At 30.5% G+C, this 16,436-nt stretch overlaps 2 protein-coding genes and 2 long non-coding RNA genes across 4 annotated transcripts; 3 read left to right on the forward strand and 1 right to left on the reverse strand.

Moving 5' to 3' along the window:
• Positions 1-689: 689 nt before the first annotated feature.
• LOC146530159 (carboxypeptidase Q-like) lies at positions 690-4,358 on the forward strand. Its single transcript, XM_085200128.1, has 3 exons — positions 690-1,199; positions 2,026-2,155; positions 2,535-4,358. The coding sequence occupies exons 1-3, from the start codon at positions 997-999 to the stop codon at positions 3,630-3,632; spliced, it is 1,431 nt and encodes a 476-aa protein (XP_085056254.1). The 5' UTR covers positions 690-996; the 3' UTR covers positions 3,633-4,358.
• An 859-nt stretch (positions 4,359-5,217) lies between these two features.
• LOC146530160 (carboxypeptidase Q-like) lies at positions 5,218-7,461 on the forward strand. The gene is made up of 3 exons (XM_085200129.1): positions 5,218-5,467; positions 5,851-5,980; positions 6,112-7,461. The coding sequence occupies exons 1-3, from the start codon at positions 5,271-5,273 to the stop codon at positions 7,201-7,203; spliced, it is 1,419 nt and encodes a 472-aa protein (XP_085056255.1). The 5' UTR covers positions 5,218-5,270; the 3' UTR covers positions 7,204-7,461.
• A 1,111-nt stretch (positions 7,462-8,572) lies between these two features.
• Positions 8,573-9,337, forward strand: LOC146530161 (uncharacterized). The gene is made up of 2 exons (XR_014878972.1): positions 8,573-8,804; positions 9,125-9,337. It is a non-coding gene; the product is annotated as an uncharacterized LOC146530161 (long non-coding RNA).
• A 4,288-nt stretch (positions 9,338-13,625) lies between these two features.
• Positions 13,626-14,558, reverse strand: LOC146530162 (uncharacterized). The gene is made up of 2 exons (XR_014878965.1): positions 14,418-14,558; positions 13,626-14,052 (listed from the first exon to the last, which is right to left on the reverse strand). It is a non-coding gene; the product is annotated as an uncharacterized LOC146530162 (long non-coding RNA).
• Positions 14,559-16,436: the final 1,878 nt, after the last annotated feature.

Here is a 16,436-nt window from a genome sequence, read left to right on the forward strand (position 1 = left end):
AAAACAATGTTATTACCTACAATTTTCAGTGAGATAGCTATAATAGAGTCATAGATATGGTTCTGGTCTTGCCTAGCCTATCAGAACCAAGAATTCTATAATATAAATATTATTACATTTTGAAATCAATTATACCTTACACGTGCAAATCACTTACAATGATAATGTTCTTTTGATGAATATGATGAATATATTGTTACTAGCGGCCCGCTCGCGGTTTCACCCGCGTGAACTATGTTATTATTAATTTCTGTCTCCTACTACGTCCTAGTGACGTCTATGCAAAATTTGAGGCTCCTAGCATTTGTAGTAACGAAGTTTCATACAAACTTTCGACCCCAAAAACAACCCCTTAGAAGTCGAATATTACAAATTCCCGTCTTAGCGAGCACCTACGTCTTATAAGTGACTCCTATGCAAAATTTGAGATTCCTAGCACATGTAGTTTCTGAGATTTCGTGATAAGTGAGTGACCTTTCGATTTTATATATATAGATAATATATTATGAAAGGTAATTTATTCTATATTTCATCAATTTTGTACTTTAGTAAAGAAGCTGTAGACTTTATTTCTTTTATTATACCAATATAATACAGATATTACCTACTCAATCCTTCTAAAAATATTTTGTAATATTTTTACAATTCTCCCTCAGCATGCTGAGATCCTGCTGGATACGAAGAGAAAAGCTATAGCAATTAGGGATAACTTTGTTTTATTTTATCTATTTTAAATTACTTGCAGTTTAAAAATAAAGTATTAAGCAAAAGAAATAGTATTCGTACAAATAACTACCAAATAAAATATTTTGCTTTTTTTTCTTTTCCCATAATAATAAATTTATTTTCTAGTTTTATATTACACCCCATTTAAAAGTAAAACTACTAAAATAAGGATACATCTTTCTCAAATAGATTCATTGACCATTTAACAACAATTGGTCATTCAGTACAGACGTGTAGTGTGTAGAGAATAGAGATAAGCAATCGTTGAATATGTTTCTATTAGTTTTAAATATTAGTTTATTGTTGATATCACTGTCTCAAGTCCAAGCTGCTCCTAAGAAGAAATCATATTCGGAATTAAAATCTTGTGATATTGGTGCACTCGCCAGTGAGATTGCGTCATACGACACTGTGGTCTCTGATATAATAGATTACGTAGTGTCTGGTCCCTTTAAAGGAAGGACGTATGATGAGTAAGTAATTTATTTACTGTATTTCTGTATGTTTTTACATTTTTCTACCGCGTTTTGCCTTGTTACTAGAGCGAGGTAATGAAAATTATTAAATTTTTCATTCCCCCAATGGGAATGGAACCCGCAACCGTTGAGTTGACGATCAAACGCTTCTGCCACTGCGCCACGAAGGCCTCAAAAATAATATAAAAGTATTGTATTTTTGTTTTCTACATAACGCTTTAATAATTTAATTTATTGTATCGCTAATTAAGAAACACGACAGCAAGAGAGAAAGTTACGGCCTCATTATTTTAAATTTAAAATACTTTAATAATTGCAAATGTGTCGAATGAAATTATTTACAAACTTTCATAGCATTTATGTTATCAGACTTGAATATAAACAAATGTATTGATAAAAAACGGGAACTGTGTATTTTAAACTGTGTAATCATTTTTAATGTTTACATATTGTTAGTAAACACTTTTGTAGCTTTTATAGTATTTATTCGTCACAATCATTCAAATTTATAATATTAGTAGGATTAAATATTATTAAACTAAAATTATTTATAAAATTATAGATTTCGTATAGATTTTTCAATATTTAAGTCAAAAACCATTTTTTAATTAAATACAGTTGAGTAAACAATAAACTCTTTCGTTTAATATGCTAACATGTTTTTAAATTCTACCGCCAAAAGTCTATTCATATTAATTTTGGCGTATTTGCAGTTAATATTTATATCTTGCTAAAATAAATTAAATTGTAAATCTAAATAAAATGTATGAGTGACTGATGTAAAGATTACTATTAAACTTTAGATTTCTAAAACTAATTTCAGATTGGCCAAATTTGTCGACACATATGGCGCTCGAATATCTGGATCACAAGTACTCGAAGACTCTATCGATTACATGATTCAGCTGACACGAGAAGAGGAAATAAATGACGTCGTTACAGAAGAACTAGAGGTAATTAAGGACAATAGGAAACGCTTTTCTTATATATTAGTCTTCTTATATTGCTGTGAAATTGCTCCTTATATTGATGAAAAGAAAAAGTAAGATTAAAAATATAACGGAATAAAGAAGAGCTTAGATTTTGCTCGACTATCCAAAGCAATATTTATGATATTGAATGGTCCGTACTCTGCTTAACACGATAGAAACAAATCATGCATCTATAAAAAAATTAAACAATCTTAAGAAGTTTTACATTTTATTTAAAATAGTTTTACATTTTATCATAGTAAATAAAAAATGCTTATATACCAATCTCTGATTGAAAAAATTATATGGACATAAGTGATAATTATTATTTACTAATATATACTTATATTGTATTTTACAGGTACCTCATTGGATCAGAGGAACGGAAAAGATAACTATGATCCAACCTCGAGTAAAAAACATTGCTTTGTTGGGTCTAGGTCGCAGTGTCTCAACTCCACCTGAAGGTATAAAAGCAGAAGTCGTCGTAGTATCGAATTTTGATGAGCTATCAAAATTATCTGACAACGATGTCAAGGGTAAAATTGTGTTATACGATCCAGTTTTCACGACGTATGGTGAAACTGTAGTATATCGTTCACAGGGAGCATCAAAAGCAGCAGAAAAGGGCGCAGTTGCATCTTTAGTCAAGTCTATAACTCCATTTTCTATCAATTCCCCTCATACGGGCTATCAACATTATGAAGATAATATAAAAAAAATACCTGCTGCTGCAATAACCATTGAGGATGCAGACTTACTAAGAAGGTTTTATAATAGAGGTACAAAAATTGTTCTCAATATCACAATGTCATCAACATTTGAAACAAAAACTTCTAGAAATACACTCATTGATTTGAAAGGTACCCAAAATCCGGAAAAATTAGTAATTGTTTCTGGTCATATTGATAGTTGGGACGTTGGTCAAGGTGCAATGGACGATGGCGGAGGCCTGTTCGTAAGCTGGGCCGCTCCTGTAATTTTAAAACGCCTCAACCTAAGGCCAAAAAGAACCATTAGGTCAATTTTTTGGACTGCTGAAGAACTTGGCTTAATCGGTGCTTCCGCCTATGAAGAAAAGCACAGAAATGAAAGCAAAAATATTAACTTTATAATGGAGTCTGATGAGGGTACATTTGCTCCACGAGGGTTAGGTGTTGCCGGTACACAAAAAGCTCGTTGTATAGTGGCTGAAATTTTAAAGTTATTTAAATCCATTAATGCTTCGACATTAGTTGAAGAAGATAATCCCGGCTCTGACATCACTGTCATAACTAAGACTGGAGTTCCAGGTGCAAGTCTTCATAATGCAAACGATCGCTATTTCTGGTTTCACCACACTGAAGGTGATACTATGAATGTTGAAAGTCCTGAAGAATTGGACCTGTGTGCAGCTTTCTGGACTGCTGTGGCTTATATAATAGCTGATATTTCGGAAGATATCCCACGAAAAACATGAAGTAAATTTTAATAGTATGATTTTCTCATTTTAATAAACTACACAGTACCTATGTATGTGATGAAATATAAATTTATTATTTTTTTTTTACATTAGTCATTAGAGATTGTTGACCATTAAATATTATTCTACAAACAACATTTTGTTTTCTATCAATGTAAACATTTTTAGTATACTGGTCGTTATCTATTTTTAGTATGTTTACAATAAATACTCGTGCTAATTATAATATCGACATTATGTACCTACGTTTATTTATACTAATTACTTTATATTGTGTGAGACCGTCGTGGCGCAGCGGCACGCGACGGTTGTGAGTTCGATCCCCACTCGAGGATGTGAAATATTTATTTACGTTTATATTTCCCTTTCTCTAGCACGCGATGCTTTCAGAATTCGGCAGAAAGTGGAAGCGGAGTGCTTTAACACTAGATTTACTCTGCTTACCCTGCTGTGGGATACAGAGTGAAGGATTATAGAAATACCTGTATAATACCAAAACTAAGTAAGACTACCTAAATAGAACCTAGTTCATAAGTTTTAATTAAACATTCATGGAAAGAAAACGTGGGAATATGTAACGTAATTGGATTTTGAATCGAGCCCTTTTGTCGACGTTCGAAAACCTGCCGACGCCAGATAAGAAGTTACAATCGTTAGTTCTCATTGATATAGCCTGCGAATATATTTTATTTTACGTGCAAGTATTAAAATAAATCAAAACCACTCACTATAGTGCACTATAGTACTCACTATACTATTGCAAGTATAAACGTATAAATAAATATAAATGTAATAATATGACCTTATTTAACTTGTAACTTTAATATAAGAATAGTGAATTGCAATTTTAAGCAGAAGCTTAGGCAGAATTAATTTTGCCAGATGTAGTGTATGTGTGCGTATGTGCTAGACCTAGACTTAAACTAGGTCTGTGTCGATTAATTGCTTTTAATATTAATCTCAGAAAAAACTGTGGATGCAGTAAATACAAATAATTACTTAATTAATAACTACGATAATAAGTGACGTACGAGTAATATGGGCCAAATTAGGAGAATATTAGATAATTAATTATATTCCGTGGTTTCCCGATGAAATCATTTGTAAGTCATTTTACATCTGATTGAACAAATGGTACGTGAAATGATAGATATATTCTAATATAGCTTCCATTAATTTCACTAAATATTTTTTTTTACCTTCCCAAATTTATAACTAGTTTTTCGAAGCTTCTATTTCAGCTTCGGGTCACCTGATGGTAAGTGATCACCGCCGCCCACGACCCCTTGCAACACCAGAGGAGCTACAGATGCGTTGCCGGCCTTTAAGGTGGAGATAGACGATAATTATATGTAAAATCATATAATATACCTATATACTTTAATATTATGTTAGAATAGAAAATTCAATATAATAATTTGAACAAACTATTCATGTTTGATCTTTTTTTGGTACTTATAGATAAGATAGATTTAGTACGTCTTCGGTAACACAAATGCCTATCGAATGTCTTTAGAGTATAACGATAGACATTTCGACAGCTGCCGATTTTACTTAAAGAGATAAGATAGACGCTCCACAAAAGAGTCTTAGCTTATCATAACATCACAATATTTTTAAGGCACTGGTAGAAAGATGGGTTTCTCCTTGCGAATTCTTTTAACCCTTTTTATTATTTTTCTTTGTGAAGCAAAATTTATACCAAAAAGTAATAGCTGTGAAGCTATTCTGGGTAACGATTTAATAAAGGAGATAGCTTCCTATGAAAGTGTGAAAGATGAAATATTCAAATATGTTTTGGAAGGAGACTTCAAAAGCAAAACTTATAACGAGTGAGTTATATTATTTATTTCAGGACGGATATCTAACAATAAAAGTTAAATAACTCGACGGTTGTCGGTTCGATCGCCACCCGGGGAATGAATTATCATTAATTATAATTTATGTTCATTTTTTCGCCCTGGTACCAAGGCAAAAGCCGGGCATTAAGTTCCGTCACTCATATACAATGCCTCGAAAAAAGTGGATAACGGAGTGATTTAATATTAGGTTCCGTCTACCTATCCTGCTGTATGCATATTTCAGTCAATATATATTTTTAAATTTCCTTTTAGTTGAATTTAAGTGATACAACGCGTTTCGTATCGGTTTTAAAAACTGAAGTTGTATAAAGTAGTTTGAGATAAAAAATATGACTAATAAAAATAACTTTTAGATTAGCCAAATTCGTTGACACCTTCGGAGCTCGCCCATCGGGATCACAAGTTCTTGAAGACTCTATTGATTACATGATTCAGCTGAGTCAGGACGAAGATATAAATGATATTATTACAGAAGAGCTAGAGGTAATTAAATCAAAAACACATTGTATGACAACACTCAAACAATACTCAGAAATAAGATATTTAAATAGAATTTTGTTAGTTTTAAGATTTTGTTTTTATAACTAATAACAAATTCTTTTTCGTTATTAAAGGTACCCCATTGGATTAGAGGAGCCGAAAAAATAACTATGCTTCAGCCTAGAATAAAGGACATAGCTCTATTGGGTCTTGGTCGCAGTGTCACAACTCCACCGGAGGGTATACAAGCAGAAGTGATTGTAGTGTCCAATTTTGAAGAATTATCTAAATTACCCGATGAAGATGTAAAGGGTAAAATTGTATTATACGATCCAGTTTTTACAACCTATAGCGACACTGTAGTATATCGCTCACAGGGAGCAGCGAAAGCAGCAGAAAAAGGTGCTATTGCATCTTTAGTCAAATCTATTGCTCCATTTTCAATCAATTCACCACACACTGGATCGCAATACTACGATGATAATATTGAAAAAATACCAACTGCTGCAATAACAATGGAAGATGCAGATTTATTAAGGAGATTTTACAATAGAGATGAAAAAATCATTCTCAATATAACAATGTCGTCGACATTTGAAACAAAAACTTCTAGAAATACCCTTATTGATCTAAAAGGTAGAGAAAATCCGGAAAAAATAGTAATCGTTTCTGGTCATATTGACAGTTGGGACGTCGGTCAAGGTGCAATGGATGATGGCGGTGGTCTGTTCGTAAGCTGGGCCACTCCTGTAATTTTAAAACGCCTCAATTTAACACCAAAAAGAACTATCAGATCCATTTTTTGGACTGCTGAAGAATTTGGCTTAATCGGTGCCTACGACTATGAAGAAAAACATAGAAATGAAAGCCATAATATTAATTTTATTATGGAGTCCGACGAAGGTACTTTTGCTCCACTTGGACTGGCTGTTGCCGGTACACAAAAAGCTAAATGTATAGTTGCTGAAATATTAAAATTATTTGAATCCATCAATGCTTCGACGTTAGTTGAAGCCGATAGTCCCGGCTCTGATATTAGTGTTATCATTAAAACTGGAGTTCCAGGAGCAAGTCTGCATAATGCAAATGAACGTTATTTCTGGTTTCACCACACTGAAGGAGATACTATGAATGTGGAAAGTCCTGAGGAATTAGATTTATGCACTGCCTTTTGGGCCACAGTGGCGTACATAATAGGTGACCTTTCAGAAGATATACCACGATAAGAAAAAACATAATAAAAATTAATTGAATAAAGTATTAAATAAATATATAAGCAATGTGCATTACATTACAATTAATTATAAACGACTTTGAGATTGTTAATTTATTCCTAACTAACCCAACTATGCGTTCTTTGTTAAATTTATTGACGCTAAGTTAAATACAATATGGCTTTAATGTATAAAGGTAAGTTTGCGCTACGCACGTAAGGTATTTTAATAATAAGCCGGAAAATACAGAACTTTGTGACTTTACGATAATCGGTTTTTACTTTAATAAATTAAAAACTTAAGAAAAACATAACAAATCGCATTAATTTCTTAAACGTCAATGTCAAAAGAATTTTATTTGATATCTAAATAGTGACCCGCTACGAACTAGATAATTTATTTAATAACCTGAATTGTGTTCTAAATGAAAATTTTAATACCTCCTGTGACATTAACGTAATTTGTTGACTTTTTATTGCTTTAGAAATAAAAAATACGATTGTCTATTTTCCCGCTTTAGTGATAAAAATTATGTATGATTTATTGAAAAATCACATAAAAACATCATTCTGTAACTTTAAAGTTACACTCGCTAATAAAGAATTGCTACTTTGAAGTGATTTTATTTTATACTATGAAAACATAATTATCTAAGTTTTTAGTAGAGAGCCACACTCAATAGCGTCGATATATGTGACTAATCAATATGAAATTTATAGGTACAACACTTTACAGGTAATTATCGAAAATATTGATAAAAAATAAACGAATATCCTTTAATGTTAAATATGTAAAAAACGGGACTTAATGAAAATCTATCTATCAGGTTTTTTAACCATACCTGATTGAAAACAACGAATCACTATTTAACTGAAGTATTTAATTCGAAATCCTTATATTATTACTAGGCTCAAGGTGTAATTTTGTCATGTTTATAAAAAAATAAATTCTGGAATAACATTTTGAATAAATGTCATAAACTTTTCTTATTTAATTGTAATTAATACTAGAGATAGTTGCTTCTTTAAAATAATTAAGCAAAAATCCTTTTAAAAACCTTTTTTGCGCTTAAACTTTTAAAAATTTGCTTAAGAAATGCAAATATTTTCAATGAACATCAGAATCTGAGTACGTTTGAATTCATCATCTTTAAATAAAATGGCAGTAAACAAATACATGTACGAACTAAGTATGCGAAGTTGACTGCCAACCTTCAATAGATGGAGAGGCACATTAAGAAGAAGAAGAAGAAACAAATACATTATATTCTGCTAAATGTTTAGCAAGAAATATTATGAGAATTAAGCTTAAAAAAGTATCTTTTGTGTTGGACAGTTACTGGTGCCAGTACTATATATTTTTTAATAAAAAAAATATTTTTTTGTACTACATTTTGATAAGAAGTTGACCTACCGATATGACCACTGCTATACCAGTATAAAACCTTATATATAAATGCGAATGTCAGTCACTCTTGAATTATCATACGATTCTTGTAAGACGTTGTTCATCTTAAAATTATTAAATTGATATTTTTATAAAAAAATGAAGGTGTCAATATTCTTCCTTCTATGCATTTTTGCCTTGTTTGCAGTCAGTCAGGCTAACCCTGTGTAAGTGATTAATAAAATTATATTATTTACTCTTAAAAATGTAATTAAATTTAATAAATATGGTATTTTTTTTAATTTATCCATATACTTTTGATTAATCTATTTAATTAAAAACAAAAATTTGTTTACTTAAAGTTCTCTATTTAATTCATCTATTATAAATAATAAAGAACAGATCTTCTATATGTGATTACTTTTTAATTATTTTTATTAAGCTTTTATTTATACCCTTGTTTATAGCTAGACAAAATAAAAAACAAATCAATTACCAAATGATAAGTATATTATTCTTGTTTAATTATAACAATTGTTATTAACAGTCCTGATCCCGAGCCTTGCGACTACGACGACTGCTACTACTACCCTCGGAGACCTAACAACCGCAGAAACAATTATATCGGCAATGGACGTGGAAATACCAACACGGTTTATATTAACAGACCTAGACCCAGGGACTAGACATAACTATTGAAGAAAATAATATTACTAAGTAAAACACTGTTGCCCTTTGAAATACATGTTTTGTATAATATATCCTCCATTATACGAGTATATACTTGTATTTTTTTTTATTTCTATTGCCATTATTAAAAATGTCGTGATATTGGAAAAGTTAACAGTTTGTTTAAATAGAATTTCAATCTGTAAGTTTATTATAAAAGTTCACGTTAAAACAGAAAAATTGTATTCATGTGTAGTATGTACGATAAGGCTGAAGTTAGTTGCTTAGATTCCCAATTCAAATATTTTTACATATATTTGATTGTAGTGAAATCTATAGAAATTAAGTAATTATGTTCATTTTAGTATAAATAAAATATATATAATATAAACGCCTTTTTTAAACGGTTTTATTTAGCTCACCCCGTTTGTTTATTTATTTGTTTGTATATTTGTTTGGGTCAAATTTAGTAATTGAAATTTAACCCTCTTCCCGTTAACCGATTGATCTGAAATTTGGTATACGCCTTTGATTCTGGTGACAATACAATTATCCATATTCAATATTATTGTGAATCCAAGATGGCCGCCGCTACAAGATGGCGGACCACTTAGTTCTTTCAATCCCATCAATATGGGTATCAAATGAAAGGGCTTGTCAAGTAGAATTCAGTGCACTATACAAAATCAAAATCAAAGATGGCCACTGCTTCAAAATGGCGGATAATGTAGTTTTCAATCCCATCAATATGGGTATCAAAATAAAGGGCTTAGTAAGTATAATACAGTATACTATACAAAATTACAATATGAATCTCCCACCTAAGTCAAGATCTGGTATCCTGTCGAGGACTGTGTGGCTATAGGGTGGCTAAAAATGAGACGTCGCTAGGGGTACACCACCCAAGTTAAGGTAAAAGGTAAAAGCGCGCCGAGAACTGTATGGCATTAGGGTGGATAAAAATGATATGTCGTTAGCGTTTTCCCCTCAAGATTCAGGCACATCTTGTTGTACATAGCCTTGCCCCTCTATTGGACCTCTGGGGGGGTCGATCGTAACATTCTCCATTAACCTTGCAATAATGAGGCACTCAACGAATTGAATAGCATGAGAAATAAAAACTAAAAACTTAAAAATAAAAAAGTAAAAAAAAAATTTTAAGTTAAACGGTTTTATATTGCAGATAAATGTACTAAAAGCTAAAAAATAATTTCATGGAAATTATGATTACTAAAATAAAATCGTGGGGCACGTCCAATATCTACAATCGAAAGACATGGCATGAGACTTCACCCACCTAGTGGTAAGTAGCAAGTGTCCCCACGATTTTATTTTAGTAATCATAATTTCCATGAAATTATTTTTTAGCTTTTAGTACATTTATCTGCAATATAAAACCGTTTAACTTAAATTTTTTTTTTTACTTTTTTATTTAATTTAATTATCCTTTGCATCCTCGTATGGGAAGCAACATAAATTGGTATACATTTCATAAGATTTCTGATTTGACACAGGTTTCTCTACTTTTTGATTTTTTATTACTTTATTTGGATAACACTCTATATACATTAGGATCTTTTAATATATGAATGAATATTATTAAATATTTCTATTAATGAATATATTTAAATAAATATTATTAAAATGATGAATATTAATGCCATAGCAAGGCAGTGACTGTACGCATGATATTATTAAAAGCTGCTGATGTAATTCAATCTAGATGGATTAATTCAAACTAGTTTTTTTTTATGTATCGACTTAGAATTCATTAAGTTCAATGGGGATATATCGTGAAGCGGTTTTTTTTTTCATATTATTTATTAATTCATAAAATGACAATTTTCGTTCAATTCCGTTTTTTAGCTTCATGTTGTATCCTTCACACAATAGTGTAGGCAGAGGGAACCTGGGAACCTAGTGTTAAGATAATAATATCTTGGGAGTGAGTTTACGTAAGTTCCCATTAAGATATTACTGTTCCCCACTTTCCGCCGAATTCTGGAGACATTACTTACTGAGTGGCAAAACTCAAAGCCCCTTGCCTCGTTAAGAAATTAAAATGAAATATTTCATTTCCTCAAGTGAATCTAACTCACAACCATCTAAATCTAAATTTAACTATTTGCCTTAAAAATGCGATAAGCCTCTGAATTAGTTTAACAAGAAAAACAATTTTAACAACTAATCCAGTTAACATCCCTCTAAATTTTTGTGTATAAAACAACATTTAAAAAGCACAGGATCAAAATTATTAGGCGTAATTGAAAAAAAAAAGATTTTTTTCAGGTTCACGCTATATGCTGGACGGATTGCGTGTTGAGTGGCGGAAGTTGACATCGCTCTTTGCTTCGACACCAGAGTGAAGAAATGAAAATATAAAAAAAATAATTTCCTTAAGTGGGAATCAAACCCACAGTATATTGCATGTTGTGCCCCTGTGACCTTAAATTTGAATAAAAATATTTTTGTGTAATTTTTTTTAACTTTTATCTTAATATTTTTTTATTTACTGATAACTTCAGTAATAGTTTTACTTGTTATCTCTTGTAAAATAATTTAATTACTAATTAGGAATTACCGTGACGCATTAGGACTAGCTTTTTTATTACTAGTGTTGTCTTCTATCTATATTCTTATATATATAAAATCGAAAGGTCACCCACTCATCACGAAATCTTAGAAACTACATGTGCTAGGAATCTCAAATTTTGTATAGGAGTTACTTATAGGACGTAGGTGCTCGCTAAGACGGGAATTTGCAATATTCGATTTCTAAGGGGTTGTTTTTGGGGTCGAAAGTTTGTATGAAACTTCGTTACTACAAATGCTAGGAGTCTCAAATTTTGCATAAACGTCACTAGGACGTAGTCATGGAGACAGAAATTAATAATAACATAGTTCACGCGGGTGAAACCGCGAGCGGGCCGCTAGTTTTATATATACCTCAAATTAATAATGACAGTACATTATCTACAACTTATTTACTACTTTTCTATATTTCTTGACAACATGGCTGTCTATCTTGCTATGGCATATTGCAGATTATTATTATCATCGGTAAATATAGACTGAGTTAAAGTATAGAGACTGAGAGTTTTGAGTTCTCTGCTTGAGGGATTTATTCATCTTTTGTCAGAAAACGAAGTACAGTATCTAGCCATCTCATCATTTTCAATGCCCTCCCAGCCCCCTGCTATATAGGGAAAAGTTTTTTTTTTCTTTTATACACGAATACCCTCTGGCTTCTACATCGATAACTATATGAGCATAAATCTATACTATACATCGTAAACATTATTGTTCGTTCACATTCGAAGTAATCATTGCACAGAAGTGCTTTTAGGATAGATCAATTGATTTTTATAGAAAAAAGTTGCACATTTCTTACATTAATGCTTGTAGTTATCAATGGTTTTTATCACAAAGTTGCTACTTTTATGTATTTCTGTTAATTTATGTCCTTAGCTTACTCTTATGCTCTTAATAGCTTCTCTCTCAATTACAATTTATTTATTAATATATTATTAATATTCTAAAAATGAAGGTGTTAATCTTTTTACTTTTGTGCATTTTTGCCTTTTTCGCAGTCAATCAGGCTAACCCTGTGTAAGTAATAAAAATGTGTATTTTGTTTAGCATCATTTAAATTAAAATGAACGAAAAAAAAAAAATTGCAATGTTGTGATTCTCGTTTTTTTTATTGTAAATTGCTATCTAAGTTTCATTATTTTTTGATGAATGTAATGTGTATGTGTGTGTTACTTGCTGATTGCACAGTTTTGTGAAATAATTATTTTCCATTCATATTACTACACCTAACAATAAAAAATCAAATAAATTTGAATATATACATTTTAAGGACATTATTCTCCACCAATAAAACTTGAAATAAATTATTTATTTACAGTCCTGATCCTGACCTCTGCAACTACGATGATTGCATCTACCCTTGGAGATCTCAGGATAACCTCGGAACCAAACCAAAAATATATTGGCCATGAACGTAAAAATATTAAAACAATTCTTATTAACAGGCCCAAGCCCACAGAATACTACTATATGAATTAAAATGCGTAAAAGTTTTGTGTATATTATTTTTTACGCAATACACAAAAACAATAACAATATAAATACTATCACTTATAGAGATAAAGTTTTGTTCAAATTTTAATTTTACAGTAAGGCGATAGTGTGGCAGCGTATCGTATATAGTACCTACAACAGTTTACCTTTCGTGTTAATTAATAAAATTAAAAAAATAAGTTTTATTATAAAGATGGAGTTGCTACATAAAAATAGATAGATAAACAAAATCAGGGACACTTTAAAATGCATATTGTGTATTTTTACATAGAAGTATGTAAAAGGAAATAAAATTTAAAATGTTTGTATCTTTTTTTATTTACACTTTTAACATAATTTTTTGATTTATTAACATTTGCACCTTATAGTTAAAAGTTATTAAACAAATATCTTATAGCTTTTAAATTTCACAACATTTTTATTTTGTGATTTAAATTTTATATATACATATACTATTTGAATATATGAAATATATTTAAATGAAATGACATTAATGTACAATTGAATTGAATTTATACACTTTTTATACTGTAGTAAGTCAGCATTTTTTTTACTTATTAATACTGTTCTTTGAAAAATTATGTCTAGTTCCTGGGTCTGGGTCTGTTAATATAAACTGTGTTGGTATTTCCGCGTCCATTGCCGATATAATTGTTTCTGGAGCCACTAGGTCTCCGACGGTAGTAGCAGTCGTCATAGTCGCAGGGCTCGGGGTCAGGACTGTAAGGAAATATGTATATTAATATCAAGTTTCGTTGGTAGACAAAAGTATAATTGAAAAAATGATTTTTATCATTATTATTTATGTTATTTGGCCAATGATATTTGAAAAAAAAACGAAATTAGCACAAAAAATAAGAAAATTTCAACGTTTGGCTCTTAGATAGCATGATTAAAATATTAAAAAGCTAAATTAAAAAATTACAAACTAAATAAAAAAATTACAAGATTAATAATATGCGTAAGAATTTTTTTATAACATATGAAATGAAATGTTTTATTAGAAAGTAAATAAATATTAATATTATATTAGAAAGTAAATAAAAATAAATACATTAAAAAAACAATAAATTGTAATCACTTACACGGGGTTTGCCTGACTGATTGCAAACAAGGCAAAAATGCAGAAAATAAAAAAGAGAGACACCTTCATTTCTATAATAATGTTAATTTAATAATACTTGAGAAGAACACAACGTTCAATGCTAGTCGTTTGATAATTAACGAGTGGCAGATATTCGCATTTATATATGGCTTTATATTGTTATAGAAGTGATCATATCGGTAGGTCAATTTCTTATCACATTGCAATATATTTTTAAAACATATTTTTTATTGTATATACGTACATACTACTTGTACTTTCCCAGAATTTAATTATTATTTTATAGAAGTTTTTTTTTGTGACAGACGCTGATAATCGAGCGAGGTTATGATTTATTAATCCAATTGAATAAGATAAGTTTGATAGAGATGTCGTGACATAAATTTGAAGATCATGAACATATATGTAGATGGTGGAGAGAAGATATTTGATGGAAAATTTTGTTAATGAAAACTGAAAATAGGAGTGGAGACAAAACGCCACCTTGTGGAACACCAGCATTTACAGTGAACCAATCTGAAGATGAGTCTTCTAAACGAAGGCGCTGCCGGGGGTCAACAAGTAAACGGCGGCAAACGCAATTTTTCCCAGTTAAATCCCGATCCTGTGAGAACTCTATATAATTAAAATATCCTTAAATATATTTCTCCCTAACTCCTTCTATATTTTAGAGAAAGTAAAAAAACGTTTCAGCTGTTCCGAAGATTACGCACTGAAATACAGACAGATAGATTTTTTATTTTTAAATCATACACAGAAGAGTTAATTTTAATTTATATGTATATACATATATAGAATTATAGAACACATATATACAAACTAAGGAATAAGTCATACTGTATATTTTTAGAGCACGCGAGAATAAAGGTTAACGAAACTATAACTTATTGATAACATAAATATATTCGTATCAAAGTGGATTTTCCTCTGCGCAAATATATTACCTTATCTTGCTATTTTATAAGTGATTAAAAAAAACCAATAACATATCAATTAAAACAAGAACAAAAATGATAATTAAGTAGGTACTTAATTAAATATATTAAAAATAATATCTCTACTACTTACTATTCACGGTAGAGTCAGCACACAATCCCATAGGGGGGATAGCGGAATATCATCATCATCATCATATTTTGAAATTTCTTGTTACGTGTCACTGGGATGACTGCACTCATTCAAATGGTCTTCCTCAATAAAGTCCCGGTCTGACAACGTAGAGCCAGTCAAGTTCTTGTAAAATCAATCAGGTTCCTTCTGTCTACCCTGCTGTGTGCGGGATACACTCGATATATTGGATTTATTTATTTAATTTCTAAAGCTGTTTTGAGTCTTTGATCTTATAAACTCAATGTGGATATGGAAACAATAATAAACAAAAAGCTTTCAAATAATGAAGTAAATGAGAAGATCGTATCATGTAACACAAACATTAATATGATAAGAGCAAATGCAAAAAAAAATGTCAGCCACATCTTGTCATACGGTAGGATTTAAATTTCCCCTAACAAGATTGTTCAGAACCGAAGTTTACCGGTTCTAAGTGGCAGGGTAAATATTATTTCTATCGGATTTCGAATTGTCGCTGACAGCGGTGTCTGACATTGAGAAAGAAATTTGAGGAAACGTAATTGAATATGTTGATATCACAAACAAAGTTTAGATTACATAAGCATACACACAAATACAAAATAGATATCTTTTTAGTAGGTATATAATATATACTATTGTAAAAGTATTTTTTTGGACTATACTGTAGTAAGTTTTTCATAAGTTACTTTTAAAAAAAAAACTTATTTTAATAGGACAATTAAGTAATATAGAAAACAACACTAATAATAATTTTAATTCCCTTTATAGTGTCGAAATAAGCGTTTTAGTGTGATATAAACGGCCATATCTTTTTTATAAGTAAATATATATATTTTTTAGGACATCATGAGGCCGTAGATCTAAATTTCAAATCTATATATCCAGGCGATCCTGAGATAAAAGGTCT

The sequence above is a fragment of the Heliconius melpomene genome, chromosome 17 (genome assembly GCF_056956725.1).
Source record: "Heliconius melpomene rosina isolate 202511_hmr_F chromosome 17, ASM5695672v1, whole genome shotgun sequence".
Taxonomy (NCBI): domain Eukaryota; kingdom Metazoa; phylum Arthropoda; class Insecta; order Lepidoptera; family Nymphalidae; genus Heliconius; species Heliconius melpomene.

Excerpts from the sequence above, each read along its gene's own strand:
- LOC146530159 (XM_085200128.1), top strand. The coding sequence starts at position 997 with ATGTTTCTATTAGTTTTAAATATTAGTTTATTGTTGATATCACTGTCT. Across the intron at positions 1,200-2,025 it reads AAAGGAAGGACGTATGATGA|ATTGGCCAAATTTGTCGACA; the intron begins GTAAGTAATTTA and ends AACTAATTTCAG. Across the intron at positions 2,156-2,534 it reads TCGTTACAGAAGAACTAGAG|GTACCTCATTGGATCAGAGG; the intron begins GTAATTAAGGAC and ends TGTATTTTACAG.
- LOC146530160 (XM_085200129.1), top strand. The coding sequence starts at position 5,271 with ATGGGTTTCTCCTTGCGAATTCTTTTAACCCTTTTTATTATTTTTCTT. Across the intron at positions 5,468-5,850 it reads AAAAGCAAAACTTATAACGA|ATTAGCCAAATTCGTTGACA; the intron begins GTGAGTTATATT and ends AATAACTTTTAG. Across the intron at positions 5,981-6,111 it reads TTATTACAGAAGAGCTAGAG|GTACCCCATTGGATTAGAGG; the intron begins GTAATTAAATCA and ends TCGTTATTAAAG.